Source organism: Tupaia chinensis, unplaced genomic scaffold (assembly GCF_000334495.1).
Source record: "Tupaia chinensis unplaced genomic scaffold, TupChi_1.0 Scaffold000600_1, whole genome shotgun sequence".
In the NCBI taxonomy this organism is placed as follows: Eukaryota; Metazoa; Chordata; class Mammalia; order Scandentia; family Tupaiidae; genus Tupaia; species Tupaia belangeri.
Window position 1 is genome coordinate 357,469 of NW_006160117.1, and position 20,560 is coordinate 378,028.

The 20,560-nt window shown below is 43.9% G+C and overlaps 1 protein-coding gene across 3 annotated transcripts in view; it reads right to left on the reverse strand.

Annotated features, from left to right (window-relative positions):
• Positions 1 to 20,560, reverse strand: part of PCYT1B (phosphate cytidylyltransferase 1B, choline) — a 133,578-nt gene that overhangs the window by 9,938 nt on the left and 103,080 nt on the right. For all 3 annotated transcript variants that reach the window (XM_006158476.3, XM_006158475.3, XM_014591577.1), the window contains exons 6-7: positions 15,669 to 15,811; positions 11,768 to 11,956 (exon numbers count right to left, since the gene is read on the reverse strand). In XM_006158476.3, the coding sequence (XP_006158538.1) occupies positions 11,768 to 11,956; positions 15,669 to 15,811 (332 nt within the window). The remainder of the gene's footprint in view (positions 1 to 11,767; positions 11,957 to 15,668; positions 15,812 to 20,560) is intronic.

Here is a 20,560-nt window from a genome sequence, read left to right on the forward strand (position 1 = left end):
GGATTGTCGGCATTTCCATTAGAAGCCCACTTTCTAAGAAATCTACAACTTGTCTACTCTAGTTTGAATCAAGCTCATAGCTAAGAATAGTCCGCCTAAGGGGATCAAAAAATTTGAATCCTTAATGATAAACAATGGTGTGGCACTTCATAAAATACGATATCCATACAAAATAACTCCTGGCTTCGATTTGCAAGTTCTCTGATCTGTTTCTGGTGCATTTTGAAATGTGGCTGCCCTGCAAAGGAGCTGAAATAAATCTGGTCAGGAGACAGTTTGAAATGAGTTTCCTGGGAAGAAAAGCACTTTAGATATATAATAAATAATGAAGACCCATGGTATGGCATTTTCAAAGAGACAAGGTATTTAAATTCAGTCTTTTATTGTATTAAGAGGTTTTCATTTATAAAGTTTTACCCCAAGAAAATAATTCCATTTATAGTTCTGTCCATGTGAAAGTAATTTTCTATTTCTCTCCTACAAAATTTTTCATTTTAAGTACTTAACATCTAGTGAGGCAATACATGTCTTGACAAATGCCTTTATAATTTTCATTATTTTAGATTTATTCAGGCATGTCTGCTATAAAGAAATGAGGGGAAAAAATCTTGAGGGGGCCAGCAGGTGGCAGAGTGGTTAAGGCACTGGACTCCCACATGGCCAACTGCAGCCTGTGTCCTAGAGCTGGTGGCTTGAAACTCACACTGGGTGCGTGTGCGTGCATGCCCAAGATCCAAGAGGAGAATGGAGGAGAGGGAGTTGCAGTGTGGCCAACCTCCCTGGGGGCAGCGATTTCTCTCTTTCTGTCTCTCTGTCTCTCCTGTGAGCACATGCGCCCTATAGCAAAAATCTCTCAAAAAAATTAACTAAAAAAAAGTCTTAACATATCTATTTTGGATCCCTGATAAGCAAGATGAAATTTATGAGGGAGAAGGCCCCATGCTTCAGTTCTGGTCAAACTGATGAATGGCAACCACTAACTAACCCTTACATAGAGCCTGACACTTGCCAGGGTGCCAGGGACTGTTCCAAGAGCTTTAAAGTATGAACCAATTTAATCTCCCCAACAGCTCTAGGAGGCAGCCATGTTTATTTTCTCCAATTACAAACGTTGTAACTGAGAGGCCCAGAGAGGCAAAGGAACTTGCCCTCAGCCACCCGGCTAGGAAGTTAAGGCCCTCATGATCCCCTCTTATAATCAGCCCCTTTCATAGGAAGAAGCTTTTCATGTTTACTCACATTTTACTTGTGCATCTGTTTAAAGATAAAACTTTAAAAACCAACTGTCAAAGGTCTCAAGGAGGAAATCTAATTCAGATCCACAAACCGCACTTTATCTCTTGTCTCAAAATCAGAATACTCTTAAAAATTGGCAATGCCTGAGACCAGCAGATGGCATAATGGTTACATCACTGGAGTCCTCCATGGCCGACCACAGTTTGAGTCCCAAATCCCACAGTTTGAAATTCATGCTGGGCATGTGTGCATGTGCCCAAAATCCAGATAGGAGAATGGAGAAGGGATTGCAGCATGGCCTTCCCCCCGAGGGGTGATTTCTCACTTTCTGTCTCTCTGACTTGCTCTGTCTCTCCAGAGAGTGGAGGCACCTTATAGCAAAAATCTCTCAAAAGAAAATTGGCAGTGCTAGGGCTGGCAGGTGGTGTGGTGGTTAAAGGTGCTGCATTCCCATGTAGCTGACCACAGTTCAAGTCCTGGAGCTGGTGGCTTGCTTTCTCATTATCATTCTCTCTCTCTCTCTCTCTCTCTCTCTCTCTGGTAAAACTGAATACTACTACTACTAATAAAAATAAATAAAATTAAATAAATAAAAATTGGCAATACCTAAAATTAGGATGGCTATATATAAAGTTATTTATTTATTTATATGTATAATAAAATTTACAAAGTGAATAGAAAGCAACAGGTGTTTTGAGGATGTGGAGAATTTAAAACTCTTGCGCATTACTGGTGGGAAAGTAAAATGGTACAATTGCTATGAGAACAGCAATGACACTTCTCAAAAAATTACTGAATGGCCGACGATTCCACTTCTAGGTATATATCTGAAACAACTGAAAGCAGGGACTCGAACAGATTTGTGCACAAACTAAAATGTTCACACCAATGGAAGAATGAACAAACAAGATGTGGTACATAAATACAACGCTATATTATTCAGTCTTTAAAAGGAGGGAAATCCGGGGATCAGCTAGTGGTGTGGTGGTTAAGGTGCTGGGTTCCCACATGGCCGACCATGTTTTGAGTCCCTGGACCTGGCAGCTTGGGAATCACGCCAGGTGAATGTCCGTGCATGCCTGAAATCGCAGGAGGAGAATAGTGGAGAAGGGATTGTGGCATGACCATCCCTCCTGGAGGGTGCTTTCTCACTTTCCCTCTCTCTGCCTCTGTCTCTTTCCAGTGGGTGTACATGCCCTATGTCTGCAAAAAAAAAAAAGGGGGGGGGAGGTTCTGACAAATGCTGCCACATGGATGAGCCTTGAAGACAGCATGATAAGTGAAATAAGCCATACACAAAAATACAAATACTGTACAATACTACGTGGTATCCAGAGCAGTGGGATTCAGAGATAGAAAGCAGAGGGCAGCCAGCTGCACAGTGATAATACAACGCTCTGCCATGCTGAACCCACATGGAAAGGTCCCAGGTCCGCCTCCCAAGGTCTCCCTGGACATGCCAGCTGCACGTGTGCCCATGATCCTAGGCTAAGGCTGTAGGTGGACTGTGGCAATGAAGACCCTATAGGGAGTGCCTGCCTCTCTAGCTCTCTCTGTCTCGCCCTTTCTCTCTCTCTCTTTCTCTCTCTCATGGAAGAAATAAAGGCAAACTTTGGGAAGGGGGAAGAAAGTAGGCTGGGAGTGGGAGGTGGGTGGGACGATGGGGTGTCCTTAATGTGTACAGCATTTCTGTTTGAAAAGATGAAAAGGTTCTGGAGACCGATGGTGGTAATGGCTGCCCAACAATACGAATGCACTTAACGCCACTGAACTGTACACTTACAACTGCTTAAAACTTGGCAGTGGCCCTCACAATATGTAATCTGTCTTTCTGAAAAATAGACACACAGGGTTTTTAAAAGAGTAATTTGTATATGCAAATGCTTATGGTTGGCATAAGGGATCTATCAGACTGATTAGATTGGAGCAAAGGGATACACTGGTATAAAATGAGCTAAAAACTTGTCCTTGTACCTGCAGGTGCTGTGGAGGTTAAGACACTGGATTCCACATGGCTTATTGCTCGGTTCAAGTCCTAGACCTGGCAGCTTGAAACTCATGCCAGGTACATGTGTGTGTGTGCATGCTCAAAATCCCAAGAGGAGAATGGAGAAGGGATTGGGATATGTCCATTCCCCCAGGGGTTATCTCTCTCTCTCTCTTTCTCTTTCTCTCCAACCAGTACATACACCCCATTGCAAAAACTAAAGAGGAAAAAAAAGAAAACAACTAAAAGAACTTGCCCCTGACTTAAGGTCATTCTCTCCTTGTGTCTAAGGAGAGGGTCTATGATCATATGGCAAAACAAAATTAGATCCACTTCATTTTATACAGGAAATGATTCTGTTTTCAGAGTCAGTGAAAGAATACAGTGGCAGATCATTCAAAATGTTACATAATGTTTTAAAAAACAGCATATGTGGTTGGGGTGCTAATGTTTAAATAGAATGTGTCTGCTCTGGGAATTCAGACACTTGAAACAAAAATAACTAAGCTTCACTAGCAAGACCCTACCCACAAAGCAAACCCTGAATGCGGAGCCATCTTCTGACCCAGACTCTCCGACCCTTAACACTGCATGCCATCTTAGAGATGAGTACCATCTCCTCCGACGTGGCAATAAAGCTTCAAAATTAAGGTCCTTTAAGCCATCTCCCTTAAGACAGTCTTTCTTTCAGAGACACCCCCTCCAAAGAAGGTAATACTGGGCCTCTGTTGGGAGGGCTTGCCTTTTCAGATCTGGTTAGGTTATAGGATCCTTTCTGAGTATAAGACTAATTAGAAGAATCGAGAAAACAGGTAACTAAGTAGGTGATGAGATGGAAAAATAGTAACTTGGGCTCTGATAATCTACCAATCAGACCGAGTAAGTGGGACCAGAGCATCTACTATAGCAATTAAGAAGTAGATTGTGGGACCAGCAGATGGCATAATCTTTATGTCACTGGACTGTAACATGGCTGACTGTGGTTCAAGTCCCAGACCTGGACGATTGAAATTCATGCCACGCTCATGTACGTGCATGCCCAAAATCCTGAGAGGAGAATGGAGGGAAGGGATTGTAATGTGGCCATCCCCCTCTAGGGGGTGATTTCTCGCTTTCTGTCTCTCCAACTCTCTCTGTCTCTCTGGTGAGCACACCCATCCTATAGCAAAAATCTCTCTACCAAAAAGAAAGAAAGAAAAAACTAGATTGCTGGGGCCAGGTGGCATGGTGGTTAAGGCATGGGACTCCCACATGGTCAACCATGGTTCAAGTCTCAAATCTGGAGGTTTGCTTTCTCAGTTTTCCTTTCTCTTTCTGTCTCTCTCTGGTGAGTACATGCGCCCTATAGTGAATTGAAAAAATATTAGTAATAAAATAAAAGTAGATTGTTTGCTTCAAATTCTCAAAGCCATTGTGGTAGGCAGTCTCCAAGATGGTCTCTGGTCCCACCCTTGTATTGTTTGTCCTCCCACAATGCACTGGGCTTGGTCCGTGTGACCAATAGGGTATGGCACAAATAACGGCTTGTCACTTCTGATATTACATTATTAAGGACTACTGTTTCTGTGTTAGTTACTCAATCTCACCTTTTCACTCACTCTGGGGGACACCACTGCCATGTTGTAAGGACACCCAGGCAGCCTTCTGGAGAAGCCCATGTGGCGAGGAACTGAGATCCCTATCAAAGATCACGTGAATGATCATGGAGATGACTGTCACTCCACCTGACATCTTGATGGCAGCTTCATGGGAGGCCCTGAACCATAACTATTCACCTAAGCTGCCTCCCAATTTCTGACCCTCAGAAACTGTCAGATAATTGACGCTTATTGTTGCTGTTGTTTTCTAAGGTTTTTGCCATAGGGCATGGATGCTCGCCAGAGAGACAGACAAAGACAGAGGAAAAGTGAGAAATCACCCTCCATGGGGGATGACCACACTGTAACCCCTTCTCTTGCATTCTCCCCCTGGAATTTTGGGCACACACATATGCACCCAGCATGAGTTTCAAGCTGCTGGGTCCAGGACTTGAACTGGATGTGGGAGTCCAGTGCTTTAACCACCATGCTACCTGCCAGCCCCAATGCTTATTATTTTTTTAATAATTATTAATTTAATTGTATTTATTATATTTTAATTTACTATAGGGTACATGTGCCCACCAGAGAGCAAGAGAGAAAAAGGAGGAAAGTGAGAAGGCAGGCCACCAGGTCCAGCACTCGAACTGTGGTTGACCATGTGGGAGTCCAGCACTCCAACCATCATGCCACCTGCTGGCCCCAGCTTGTTGTTCTAAGTTACCAAGTTTTGGGGTTGGTTGTTCACCAAGAGACGAGCAATATAGCCATGGACACCATGTTTTCCTCTTGCTTGGGAAGCCTAGAGACAGCACTACAATAGAAAGCTGACAGTTCCTGGTCTAAATTGTGATGACCTGGCCTAAGGAGCCATTTTGGCAACTGGCTTGGCCCTGAGGCCCTAGTGGGGTTTGGGTAGACCTCATAATCTCCACAATGCTACGCTCCCACTAAAGGAACGTGAAGAAAATGACTACAGGCCTTGGACAATCCTATTGTGAAGGATACAGGGCAGGCTGGGAGAAAGAGGCCTGGCTTCATGCTCCATCCCAGTAGCTCCAACTCGTATGAGACTATGGGAAAGTGTCATAGTTTTTCTAGTCCTTTGTTTCTTGATCTATAAAATGGCTATAGGGACCAGCAGAGAGCATAATGGTTACATTGCTGGACTCCCATGTAGTCAACCATGTTTTGAGTCCTGGACCCGGTGGCTTAAAACTCATGTTGGGCATGTGTGCGCACGTGCCCAAAATCCTGAGAGAGAAAGGAGGAGAAGGGATTGAGGCATGGCCATCCCCTCTGGGGGATGATTGCTCGCATTCTCTCTCTCTGTTTCTCCAGCAAGCATATATACCCCTTAGCAAAAATTTTGCTCTTTAAAAAACAATATACCACAAGAAGTAAATGTAAATATTCCCTGAGGCAAAATGGACAGCATAAGTGTGTGTCAGGTGGGGGGGCAGGAAAGAAGAGTGGGGAAGGTCCCTAGCAACCATGGCAAATTAAAGTTCTTTTTTTTTTTTAAGAATTACTTTTTATTTAATCTTACTTGTCATTATTTTTATTTTTATGTTTTTGAAGTTGACCAGAGAGAGAGAGAAGGAAAGTGAGAGAGCGAGCTGGCAAGTCCAGGACTCAAACCGCAGTCAGACATGTGGGAATCCAGTCTCTTTAACCACCATACTACCTACTGGCCTCCAAATTAGAGTTCTTGCCCTCCCTGAAAGAAATGAAAACATCATTGAGGGCCAAGCAAACCAATCTGCCTGCTAAATGTGATAGACCAAGCACCAGCTAATAGTCAATTCCTGTACCCAGCACCATGAGAATAAGTGCTAAGGAGATACACGTATTTCCAAATCTACATCTACCTACATACATATATATAATACAGAAAGAAGAGGGGAGTTCTTCAAAAAGTTTATGGAAATGTATATTATGAAAAAAATATGCATGGATTTCAAAAAATTTGCACCTAAATAAATTCATACTTTAATTCCATTTTTCCACAAACCTTTTGAAGTCCTCTCATAGAGCTATATAACCTTATTTTTTAACAACTATAAGCTCTGGACTAGCAGGTGGCATAGTGGTTAAGGTGCTAGACTCCTACATGGCTGACCATGGTTTGAATCCCAAACCTGGTAGCTTGCAAAGCATGCCAGGCACATGAGTGTGTGTGCCCAAAGTCCAAGGAGGAAAATGAAGGAGAAGGGATTGCATATCCCCCTGGCAAGTGATTTCTCACTTTCCCTCTCACTGTCTCTCTCTATCTCTCTCTGGCAAGTGCATGTGCCCTGTGGCAAAAACCTTAAAAAAGAAAAAAAACCTGGGACCAGTAGATGCTGTATTGGTTACGTTGCTGGATTCCCACATGGCCGACCATGGTTTTAGTCCCAGATTCGGAGGCTTCAAAAACACTGGGCGTGTGTGTGTGTGTGTGTGTGTGTGTGTGTGCGTGTGTGTGCCCAAAATCCTGAGAGGAGACTGGAGGAGAAGGGATTGCAGCATGGCCAACCCTCCTGGGGGTGATTTGTCACTTTCTTTTTCTCCGTCTCTCTGGCAAGCACACACGCCCTATAGCAAAAATCTCTCTCTCAAAAAAAAAAAAAGGGGGGAAAGAAAAGAAAAGAAAAGAAAAAACAATAAGCTCTTTTTTCAAAATTTTTCTAGAGGGCACATCCACTTGCCAGAGAAAGGTACACACACACACACACACACACACATACACACACAGGAGAAAGCAGCCCCCATGGGGAACAGTCACATTGCAATCCTTTCTCCTTAGTTTTTCCTTTCAGGATTTTGGGCATGTACACACACATGCCTGGAGTGATTTTCAAGCCATTGGGTCTGGGACTTGGGTCTGGGGTCCGCCATGTAGAATCCAGCCACTTTAACCACCACGCCACCAGCTGGCCTAGTTATATAATCTTATACATAATGTTTGGGCAGATAGTGGGAGGGTTTATGAATAGGTCTTCCCACATCCATTCATTCCCACATTCATTCAGTACGGAAACATCTCCGGGGTGCCCACTGTGAGCTATATACCAAGCCTATTGTACCAAATGTTGTACCATAAATCCTTCTATCCTGTGCCTTTTCAAGTTTGGGTTATTTGTATCTGTACTGTATTTGCAGGTAATGTAGATCTTTAAGAAAAAAGTTTTAGTACCAAATCCACAAATAAAGAATTATTATAATAATAGCATATTCATGAAAAGCAAATTACTTATCTTGGCGTTTAACATCCTTGTAACTATTCCTGTACTTTTAATGTCAACAGAAAAAAAAAGTAATGTCTAAGTGTAGCTGATACAGTAAATTAATGTTAATAACAGTTTTGACACTAATAGCAAGTTTTAAAAAGAAAAATCTCCAGTCTCTAAGCTGGTTTTCATTTCTTAAAAGTCACCTCAGTTCGCTGTCACCAGACTCCCTGAGAACAATTCCAGTTACTATTTCGCCTTCACTGGGGGTTCTGAAATGACTAGGGTCTAGGAAGTTTCTATGAAATTATATTCTTCCTTGTCTTTGTTCATCACAGGTTGAAAAAACCATCCCCCCCACCCCGGCTTGGGTTACAATTCCAGGGCTTCTCAGCAAAGACATTTCTGAGTCTCTGTAAGCAAATGAATACTTATATGGTTTCACTAAATGGGAACCATTTTTTAAGAGAGTTTTTGCTATAAGGCACATACACTTACCAGAGAGACAGATAAGCAGAAAGCGAGAAATCACCCCCCAGAGGGGATGGCCATGCCACCATCCTTTCTCCTCCATTCTCCTCTCAGGATTTTGGACAAGCACGCACATGTGCCCAGCATGAGTTTTAAGCTGCTGGGTCTAGGACTCGAACCACAGTTGACTACATGGGAGTCTGGCGACATAACCATTACACCATCTGCTGGCCCCAAATGTGAACTTTTAAAGCACACACCAGATGGGGCTGGCAGGTGGTATGGTGGTTAAGGACGCTGGACTCCCACATGGTCAACAGCAGTTTGAGTCCCAGACCTGGTGGCTTGCTTTCTCGCTTTCTCTCTCTCTCCCTCGCTCTCTTTCTCTTTTGCTATAAGGCACATACATTCACCAGAGAGACAGATAAGCAGAAAGTGAGAAATCACCCCCCAGGGGGGATGGCCATACCATCATCCCTTCTCCTCCATTCTCCTCTCAGGATTTTGGACAAGTATGCACATGTGCCCAGCGTGAGTTTTAAGCTGCCAGGTCCAGGACTCGAACCACAGTTGACTACACAGGAGTCTGGCAACATAACCATTACACCATCTGCTGGCCATAACCATTATACCATCTTTCTTTCTCTCTCTCTCTCTCTCTCTCACTCACTCACCCTCTCTGTCCCTCTCTGGTCAAATTAAAAATAAATAAATAAAGGTAAATAACATAGTTCTAAACACATACACGCCAGATGAACTGGGAGGTTAAATGTGTTATAGAGAACAAAGAACACTTCATCTATCTTCACATCCTTTCAGAATGCCACACATAGACAAGGACATTAATAAATGTCCTGTGAATTAAATCGCTTGAGCTGAAAATTTTAACAGGTTTGGGGGAAAATGAACAGAAGTCCAGGCCCTGGCTCCTCCAGTCTTTCTCTTTGTAGAAGTCACTGCAGCTCCAAGCAGCCCTTGCAAACCTACCCTTCTCAGACTCTGCCAATAGGACATAGCTTGTAACGCCCACCTCGATAATTACTTACAGAGCACTAGGCTTTCAGCAAAGCATCTCTTCCAATTTCACAAACGTTGTTCTTTTCCTATTATGAATCGAGTGTTTTATATTTAGATAAATTCACAATGAACAAGCAAACTAATGAGCAGAGGCAGCAGTGACAGCCCATCAATAAAATATTTAAATCGAGAGGCTAGCAGGTGGTGTGGTGGGTAAGGTGTTGGACTTCCACATGGCTGACTGTGGTTTGAGTCTCAGAGCTGGTGGCTGGAAAAATCACATGGGGGTCGGGGTGGTGGGGCGAATCCCGGACTTGGCGGCTTGCTTTCTCACTTTCCCTCTCTCTCTCTCATGGTTCTTCTCTGGTCAAATTAAAACAAACAAATAGGGGACCAGCAGTTAGCATAATGGCTATGTCGCTGGACTCCCATGTAGTCGACCATGGTTCGCATCCCGGACCCAGTGGGTTAAAACTCACACTGGGTGCATGTGCGTGCGTGCCCAAGATCCTGAGAGGAGAACGGAGGAGAAGGGATTGCGGCGTGACTATCCTCCCTGGGGGGTGATTTCTCGCTTTCTGTCTCTCTGTCTCTCTCTGTCTTCCTGGCGAGCACATGCACCCTATAGCAAAAAAGTCTTCAAACACACACACACACACACACACACACACACAAAACAAAACAAATAAATAAATAAATAAAGTTAAAGAACAGAATTATTTTGAAAAGAAAGCAAGACAGAGAATCACATTGGGTATGTGTGCATGCATGCCCAAAATCCCAGGAGGAGAATGGAGAAGAGATGGCACCATGGCCATCTCTCTTTGTGTGTGTGGGGGGGGAGTTTCTCACTTTCTCAATTTTTCTCTCTGTTTCTCACTGTCTCTCTAGTGAGTTCATGCACCCTATGGGGAAAAAAAAAAGTTTAATTCAAAAATGGGTTTTATTAGAGACACCTCATATGGTAATCAGAAATCTAGGTTATTTGAAATAATGGAAGTAAAATGCAATAACCTCTTTTTGTTTTAAAAGGAAAGTGAGCTGTAAATGTATGAGGGGGCTTCGAAAAGTTTATGGAAAAAATGGAAATAAAGTACAAGTTTATTTTGTTGCAAACATTTTTTAACTCCATGCATAGTTTTTTTTCGTAACATATTTCAATGAAGTTTGAAGACCCTTCATATCTGTTTCTTAGAACCCTCATCTACTCGACTGACCAATCCTGGTTATTTTCTCAGGAAGGATATATACAATAGAAATATCAATGGAGTACAAGGTGGTTTCCAGAAGTTTCTTTTCTCTTCTATAGCTATCATTCAGAGTTGTCTATAGAATTTAGGCAAGGAAACCCTCTACATTTTCTCAGGTTTTTTTCTTTTTTAAAGAGAGATTTTGGTATAGGGTATGAATGCTCACTGGAAAGAAAGAGAGAGAGAGAGAGAGACAGAGAGAGAGAGAGAAATTGACAAATCACCCCTCCCCCAGAGGGAATTGCCATGCCACAGTCCCTTCTCCTCAAATCTCCTCTTGGGATTTTGGGCATTCATACACACACACCCAGTAGGAGTTTTAAGCAGCCAGTTCTAGGACTTGAACAGCTGTTGACTACATGGGAGTCCAACAATGTAACTATTACACCCTCTGCTGGTCTTCCTCTCTCTCCTCAGTTTTAGGATTCCAATCATAGCTTCAGTCCTCTAAGACTTTTGTGCCTGACCCCAACACTTGCATGTCACAGAAAAACAGGGCATGGCCGGCATAAATGCAGGGGAAAATTCTAGCTCTTCTCTCTCTCTCTTCTAACCAGTGAAAAAGAGAGTTCCTGACAACAAAGGCTGACCAAGGCAGCTGTATCTCTTTTGCATTCTCCTCCCCCAAACATAAATGCCAGTGGTTGACTCTTGTCTTGCAATACAAGCTCCCTCTTGCCACTGATCCACTTCACCCTTACCCTAAAGCATCGCATCACCTCCAGCTGGGGGGATGAACTACAGAACCAACCCCAGGAACAATAGACATCCAACAATAACCAAATGCCGCCAAGCTGTGACCAAAAAAATAGAAGTGGAGACCAGATCTGTCTTTGGGTACTACTGGGTGCCATATGGAGGGGTAAAGCAGAAACCAACTTGCAGTCATTCAAACTGATGCTCAAAATGTAGGCTGCTTAGTGAATGGAGGTAAGAGACACCCTTGAGTGGCTCCATCAAAAGGAGGCTAAACCAAAAGCACCTGTCATTGTGGGACCAAGTGACATAATTACATACCCATGCTCCATCGGGCCCAAACAGTTCAAGGAAATTGCCAATGAATTCCCGCGACTTCTCTTCCCACTTTTGAATGAGATCATGACTCTTTTCTTCCACTCTGTTAACAAATTCCTTTGATCTTTCTTCCACATTCTTGACCTTTTCCTTCATTCTGTCCACTTGGTTCTGGAAACGGTACTTCTTTTCCTGGTCAAAATTTACAGAAGAAAAAGATTGAATTTATCTCTGAGGGCATGAAAGAGTTCAATCGCTCACACTAATGAGCACATTTGATTTCAACTCCTATTTGTTTCTAACCTGAGGAGTCAGAATGTTGGCCTTTCCCAGGGGCTAGATGGATGGGAAGGCACATCTCTTGTAAAAGTCATTTGTCATTAAATCTATTTGTATATGTAAAGGAGCTTTCATGTTTTCTCTCTTTGAAATCTCTGTGAATTAAAATCACTTGTATAAAAGAAGACCCAAGAACACACAGCTGCTCTTCATGGATATATGTGGGGCAAATATCTCCACTCAATTCTGCTAGGACTTAGACAAAAGTATAAAGTACGCACAGAATAGCCACTCAGAAGCTGCCTCAATTTTCTGATTAAGGGGACATTGTTAAAACCAATATTGCTTGAAATAAATGTGCCATTGACTAGGCGTCAGAACCCATGCTACATTAAAATTTTTATTTTAATGATATTTTCCACTAAGCTACTTGAACAGCACTGATTATCTTGGTGAGGAAGAAAGCCCTTCTGAGAGCTTCTTTGGACTTGGATTTTTTTTTTTTTTTTTTTTTTTTAGCCTTCCTGTTGCTATCTACGTCCCTGGAAGCCATCACATATGGACATGTCGTATGCCACCACTAAACTTCAGTTTCCTCACCTGTAAAATGAGGGTAATAATCCCCCCTGCCATGAAGGGTTGCTGTGATAACTAGATAAGATAATGCATGCAAAGTGCTTAGCACAAGTCTGACATTTCATATACACACAATGATGGTGGCTGTTTTGTTAGTATCAATTGGCATGGACATTTATCTGTATTACCTGAGGAGACTGGTCTGAAAATAACACAAGACAAAGAGACTTCCCCCATGAAATCATAAGTTTTTTCCCCTAAAGGGGGTAATAAGGCTTATCATTTTTTTTACCATGTGGAACTAAAGTTCATTTTATATTTCCAAAATTTTTGAGGCCCCTGGAATATTGCAAAACAGAGTCAAAATTCTCCAAATCAGGCCCAGCCTCAGTAGCACATGCACTGATGCACTGAACTACGGTGCTGGAAGCCATATGGCCACCACAGGCTCAGATCCCAAGCTCACCTGAAACATACTGGGCATGTGCACTCAACATCCTGACAAACTGGAAGGCTAGGGGAGAGGAGATGGCAGCATGAGACCCTGTCGAGGGCACCCCCCATTCCACACATAAACACACGTGGACTTTCTCTCTCATGCTCATGTTCTCTCTCATAAAGGAAATAAAATTAACTTTTTTTTAAAGAGAGATTTTTGCTGTAGGGCATGTGTGCTCTCCAGAGAGACAGAAATTGAGAAATCACCCTGCAGGGGGGATGGCCATGCCTCACTCCCTTCTCCTCCATTCTCCTCTCTGGATCTTGGGCACACACACACACGTGCCCGGTGTGAGTTTTGAGCCACCAGGTCTGGAACTCAAATCACGGTTAACTAAGTAGGAGTCCAGCTCCATAACCATTACGCCATCTGCTGGTCCCTAAAATAAATAAGCTTTAAAGAAAGGATTTGCTGATTCAGACCTTCCAACTTCAACTGCAGCCCCAGGGCAAGGTATGAATTACACGAGTTGCCCTCAGCCATATGTACACGTGAATGTGTATGCGTAATCACTGTGTCTTCCACAATTTACTATGTGGCCTTAAGTGAGTTGTTCAACCTTTCTGGGCCTCTATTTCCTCATCTCCTTGTTAGATATAGTCTTTATACCCACACTTATAGGCTCGTCATGAGTATGAAATGAGATAATCCAGGTGAAACACTCAGAGGGCCACATGATAAACTCTCCGTGTCAGCTGTCGCCGATCATGCGCCTCCATAGTTCATTCTGTGCTGGGAACAGTTACGTGCAGCTCTTGGGGCAGCACAGAATAGTGCAATGAGCACTGAGCTGGGAGCAGGAGACAGAAGCTGAGGGACCTTGGCTAGGTGCCTCCTCTAGGCTCAGCTTTCCTCATCTCTAAATCAAAGAGACTTGGCCCAGGTGACTGCTCCCCTTCGGGTCCCTGCCACCTCCGAGGTTCCATGATTCATCTACACGCCCATCCAACACAACACATTCAAGTTCCTCTCTGAGCTGCAGCTAGGTCTGTTGTCACCGGAAGGCAGCGGGCGCATCCACACTGACTGCACGGTTCTTTGAACTAAGTGGCTTATCTAAAGGCCGTTAAAGAAGAGTGAGCAATCACTTTTGGAAATGGCTTGACATGCTTGGATGGTTGACTGAATTCAATTTAAAAGAACAGACAGTTTAATTTATTGAAATAACCAGGGCTTTATTCTTTATACGATACCAGATAATCACTTGGACTAAATTCTTTTCAGCCACTTGTTCTGGTACTACTGGAATCTGACATTTTCCATTTCGTTGCCCGGCTTGTACGAAACCACAGAGCCCAGACTCCCTACACTCCCTGCCTCGCGAGGACTATTAATAATCAGTGATTTACAATTAATGAACTCCTCCTACTTGGGAGGTACTAATGATCAATTATATAAGCTGCAAGATAATTTCGGCTGCCCATAATTATAAACATCTAGTTTTGCAGACTGTATTTTCCCTTTGAAAATACAGTCTCTATTTTGGAGGTTGGAATTCTGTCTGTATGGTGAGTTCTTGTTTTAATTAAAGATACCAGCTCCCGGAGGCCAGGCAAATACAGTTGTCCAGACTCATCGGCATTACCTCCAGCAACAGGGCTGCCCTCTTTGCTTTTTAACAGCTTGTTTTGCTTGTTTTAAAGATTGTTTGAACAGTTTCTCTATTATTAAACTAACAGCAGTTCTGTGGGAACAATACAGTAGAAGTACAAAAGGAAGCCAAAGTCTTTAGGCTTTATTTAAGCAGCTGTAATTTCTCTGGACAATAAAAAACGGCTGTTAAGGTTTCTAATGAGCATCTGTAAGGCCTTAATACAATGACAATTTAAAAACGTTGAAACAAGAAAGCTTTTTTCCTCCACGTTTGGCTTTTCATTGCCTCAGCTTTCCTTCCTTCCCTTTTGAGCAGAACGACCCTTGCTTTTCACAAAGGACATGTCTCCCAAAAACCCTTCACCCAAGTCTGAAATTTCTGATGGACAGAGGTTTGACGCAAGGGGAGGGCCATGAGGAAGCTCCTTTATAAGATGTGAAGCTGCACACCCCCGCTGTTCCTTGGTTCACTTATGGTACCCCTTTGGACATTGCTTTTCTCATCTATAAAAAGGGGATAACACATTGTTGAGTCATTATGTAAATTAAATGAGGCCATTAATGCAAAGCATTAAGAACACTGCACAGCACATAGTAAGTGCTGAATAAATAACAGCAATGGTAGGGCCCAGCAGTTGGCATAATGGCTATGTCGTTCGACTCCCATGTAGTTGACCATGGTTCGAGTCCTGGACTCAGTGGCTTAAATTCACACCGGGTGCATGTACATGCATGCCCAAGATCCCGAGAAGAGAATGGAGGAAAAGGGAATGCAGCATGGCCATCTCCCCTACCCCCCGGGCGATGATTTCTCGCTTTCTGTCTCTCTGTCTTTCTGGCGAGCACATACACCCTATAGCAAAAACCTCTCCAAAACTAAATAAATCAAATGACAGGAATGGTGGTAGTGGTGGGGTGATATGGTGGCCCTCAGAAGGTATGGGGTGACATGCTTACATTTATAAAGCTGACATTCAGTTCCTTGGCTGTGTACCCTCTTTGGAGGTTGCGCCGGGCATAAACATCATAGTCACGGACAATTCTGGTGATGATGTCTGATGTTGAGATGCCTTCTGTTCTCTGCGTTGGAACAAACATCCCTGCTCAAGTAGGAATGAAAAGATAAAGAAGAAAAATTAAGATCACCTCAGTTGACCTATTTCTTTTAATGGCCCTTCTTTCTGGGACAAAGTGGACCCTGCTTGGTGTCAGTGAGGCCTTCACTTCCGGCCCCAGCTAACTCTTCCGGCCTCCATTCTGTACACTTTCCATCCTGCCATACACGCTGCAAATTCATCTGCCCAGACCTGTTCCCAGGATACACCAAGCTCTCGCCTTGCTCCTGGCATTTGCTCATGCTGATCCCTTCTTTTCAGCCTGATACACCCTCCCTGCCCACAACAACCATGGAGTTCCTCCTATTCCTGCAAGGTTCGGCTTCCAGATTACACTCCTGGGAACACTTTTTTGACATCAGCAGGCAGAATTCACAACATTTCAGACATAAACTCATCCTCCACTAACAAAAAGATTTTTAATATCTGTCTCCAGGTAGATAGTGAACATTGCGAAATGTTAAGACACAGCTTTTGCCTTAACTGTCTTTGCATCTCTGGCAGCCCGTTCAGTGCCCCTGTGTCTAGCTCATAGGAGGTGCTCAATAAATGTGATTGAATGAGTCAGTGAATGGAGGATCACAGCTGAGTCAATGAATGAGTCAGGTCACAGCCACTCCCTTTCTTCCCCAAGGAAGTCTGCATCATGTTAACAGTGAAGGAAAAGAAGAAAAGTATACTATTTTTGTTGTCTCTGATCTAAAGACATGCCTGTGGATGATGATTTTATCTTCCTATAAACAGTCTACTCTGTATGGTGGCTTTACGACACGAAGGTTCTTTTATCTAGAATATGTGGAACAGAGTAAAAATAAACAAGTACAGAGGATGCCAGTTCTAATAGAACTTTCTTAAAGTCTTCAAAAATATATTTGGGTGTGCCAACCAATACAGGGCTCTCAAGAGGTTATAAATATTAATAAAGACAAGAATCAGGTTTATGTTCACAGTTCTGTTGTCAACTGAAATGATGTCAGCAACTGAGATCTTTCTATCCAACATCATTATGGCCACTCAGAGACATCAGGCATGGGACGGCATATAGACACAGCCTAGGGACAAGAGCACTGTGTTCTTGGTTTGCAGACTTGGGCAAGTCACTCAACTCCTCTGAAAGCCAGTTACTTAAACCTCTCTTCACCTGAGAAAGGTGACTGGAGAAAGTAACCTGGGACTCATCTATGCCATATCCCTCTCCCTCACTCCCCACAGCCAAACGGTTTTCCAGTCTACTGTTGAAATGTTTCCCTAACTCACCCACTTTTCTCTACCCTCCATCCTAAATCCATCCAACACCATCTTGTTCAAAGCTTGCACCAAGAATGTCAAAACCAGTCTCCAGAACTGTCATTTTTGTCTGCCTCAACCCACGCAACAAGATCCACAGAACAATCTTTCTAAATGCAAGTCAGAAGCCTGCTCAATACCCTTCACTGGCTTTCTACTGGCCTCAGGATTTAGAGTTAAAGGCTTAACTTGGCTCCACAGTAGCTTGCACCATCTCTTCCTGGTGCTTCTCTCTATTCTCACCTCAGACCCTCCCCTTTATTCCCTAAACTAAGACCCCTGTGCTGCACATCTGCAGGGCAATCACTCTTGGCATAGTCTATGGGGCAGGGTGACAGGCTGACTGTCTCAGCCCAGCCACACTGGACTTCTTTGGTCTCCTGACAGTGCTGGCTCCCTCCCCTCACGCTGCCACACTCTCTACCCAGTTAACTCTTGGTCATCCATTGGGTTTCAGCTTTAGTGTCACTTCCTCAAGGAAATCAATCTCTCAACCCCTAGACTCAAGTCTTGCTATTTGTTACTCCTTCCTGTAGGCCACTACCCTTGCCCTTTAAATACTGCAAGACCTTTATTAAACAAGTTGTTCAATAACTGCCTTGTCCATCCGATTATATGCTGCATTAGGGAAGGGACTGCACCTTCCTTATTCTCTTCGACATTTCCGGCACCTGGCGACAAGCAGGCACTGCAGGAATAGTTGCTAAATGAATGATGACTAGATGATATAGATCTCTAAGTGCCCTTCCAAGTCCAGTTCTCTCTGCATTTTTCACTCTTGCAGCCCCAACTAGGTTGTCCCTTTGGAGCTTTCTTTTGATAGTGTTGGCACACTTGCAGTATCAGCAGCAGGGAAGCACTGCTGATGTTAGCGACAAAGCAACCGGTTTCCAATGTTCCATGGCCCAGAGGACAGAGCTGGGTTTTACCATTAAGAGAAAGCCACAAACTTATCACCTTCTGGGAGGGCAGAAGCAAACACAGAAAACCAAATGGAAAGCAGAGGGTGCAAACATCCGAATGCATGAAGAAAAATATCTCCCAAACCAACCTCGCTGTGCAGGGGACTCTGGTGGGCGGGGCAACTCTGCATGGTCCTGAGCCTGGGGGCCTGGAACGACATCCCCACCTCAGGGGGGAGCAGCAGGGAGCTTTCCGGTAAGAAATCTGTCCTGTCTTTCACCCACGCTCCTGCCTGCTGAAATGTTAAGAAGATTCTCTAAGTCCTAATGGATTTTAGCAAGTCATTTAAACACTGGTGACGTATGAGTGCACCCTTTCTTTGAAGCCAGAGGGTGAGGTCTCTGTGTTTGAGAAACTGAATGTAGCTTCAGGTTTAGGGAGAGATTTGCTTTGGCTGGTTGGGAGGTAGGTCTCCGAAAGAAGCCAAGCCCTCTGCTGACATAATGAGACACCCGGCTTCCTCCAAATCCTAATTATTGCTCTGCTAAAAATATTCAGTAATGAGCATGATCAGAGAACCTTTTTTATCATGCTTTTCAGAATTGCGGCGTTTGGTTATAGAGCTATTTTAAGAAGCAGCGAAGCACATGTTAATGAAGGAAACTTTCAACAGTAGTAGGCAATATTAGAATGATGATGAGTAATGTGGACCTTACAGTCTGTTTAATTTAAGGCCCGTCTTTTCATCTAGCTTTGCTAGAGGATTTTGACATGTAGTTCTGACAAGGAGAGAAGAGCTTCGTAAGGCCTAATTCACACCCTTGGTGTATCTCTGGCTTCATTTAAAGTGATTTTTGACTTTCAAAATAAACCACAATTAGAGTACAAAAGCCAAATGTAGATCCTCAGGCCATTTTGGAGGCATCTTTCTCCCACAATGCACTCTGGCCTTTCCTACCTGGGCTCCAGACAGACTCTTCACATGGCTCTCCCTGCTGGTGAGGAATCAGCACGGCAGATTAATGGAGCCCAAGGAAGAGTCTTTGTGCATATGAAAGGTCACGCATTGTCCTGTGCCTATGCTCTCAGGGCAAGGAAAATAGCACCTGTCTATTCAGTTTAGAAAGGGAATTGTAGAGGATTAAAGATGACCATAATACCCTTCCCCTTGAGTCTGAGTCGGCCTCAGTGTCTTGCTTGTACCAAAGACGGTGTGTGGTAAGCGATGCTGTGTGACTTTCAAGGCTTCTGTCAAGGTTACTTGCTCTCAAGATACTCCCTCTCAGCTGCAATATTGTAAGAAACTCAAGAAACACACACTAGTGGGACCAGCAGTTAGCGTAATGGCTATGTCGCTGGACTCCCATGTAGTCGACCGCAGTTCGCGTCCCGGACCCGGTGGCTTAATACTCACGCCGGGCACGTGTGCATGCGTGCCCAAGATCCCAAGAGGAGAATGGAGAAGGGATTGAGGAGTGACCATCCCCCCTAGGGGGGATTTCCCGCTTTCTGTCTCTCTGTTTCTCTCTCTGTCTGTCTGGAGAGCACACACGTCCTATAGCAAAAACTTCTCCAAAAAAAAAGAAAGAAAGAGAGAAAGAAAGAAAGAAAGAAAGAAAGAAAGAAAGAAAGAAAGAAAGAAAGACAGACCACGTGTAGGTGCGCCCACGTGTAGGTGCGCCATCAGCAGAGCTGCCTGCTGACAGCTAGTATCCAAGGCTAGCCCACGTAAGTGCACCATCTGGGAGCCCGGAGCCAGCCGAGCCTTCAGATGACTACAATCCCACCAACATCTGACTATAAGTATTTGGGAGGCCCAAGCAAGAACCACCAGCTAAGCCGCTGCTAACCTCCTGCCCCACAAAATCACAAGCAAAATAAAGTGGGAGGCTCTTTGAAGTCTCTGCCTTTGGAGTCATTTTGTTATACCACAACAGGGAAGACAGGTGTCTAGAGTTATGGAAATGTTGGACCTGTTCCTATACCTAACTGGAGTTTGACATTTTGCTTCCTAAAATCGAGAAAGCAGCTCCTTCGTAGCATAGTAGAGGCCACTCATTTAGAAAGAAAACTACCACTAGCCAGCCCATGGCCTGGTGGTTAAGACAGCTGGATCCCACATGGCCACCCTCACAGTTTGAGTTTTGGACCAGGTGGCTTGAGAAACACTCCCGGCACCTGTGTGTACATGCCCAGAATCCCAATAGGAGGGAAAGATGGAGAAGTGATCACAGCAACCATACTCATACGGGGTGCTTTTTCACTTTCACTGTCTGTCTCTCTCTCTCTGTCTTGGTCTCTCTCCAGCAAGTGCACTCACCTTTTCTGGCAAAGAAAAAAGAAGGAAAGAAAATCACCACCGAAAGCCTGTCTCTACACTACAAGGTAGCTGAGGAACCACCACCCCAGGAAACACTGATTCAGTGAACTCTGAGGGTAACTCATCTGGACTAGAATCCCTGGTCTAGATCCTTCTGCTCTATGTGAGGTCTATGGACCTGCAGCATCTAACAGCCTGGCAGCTCCTTAGAAATGGGAATCTCA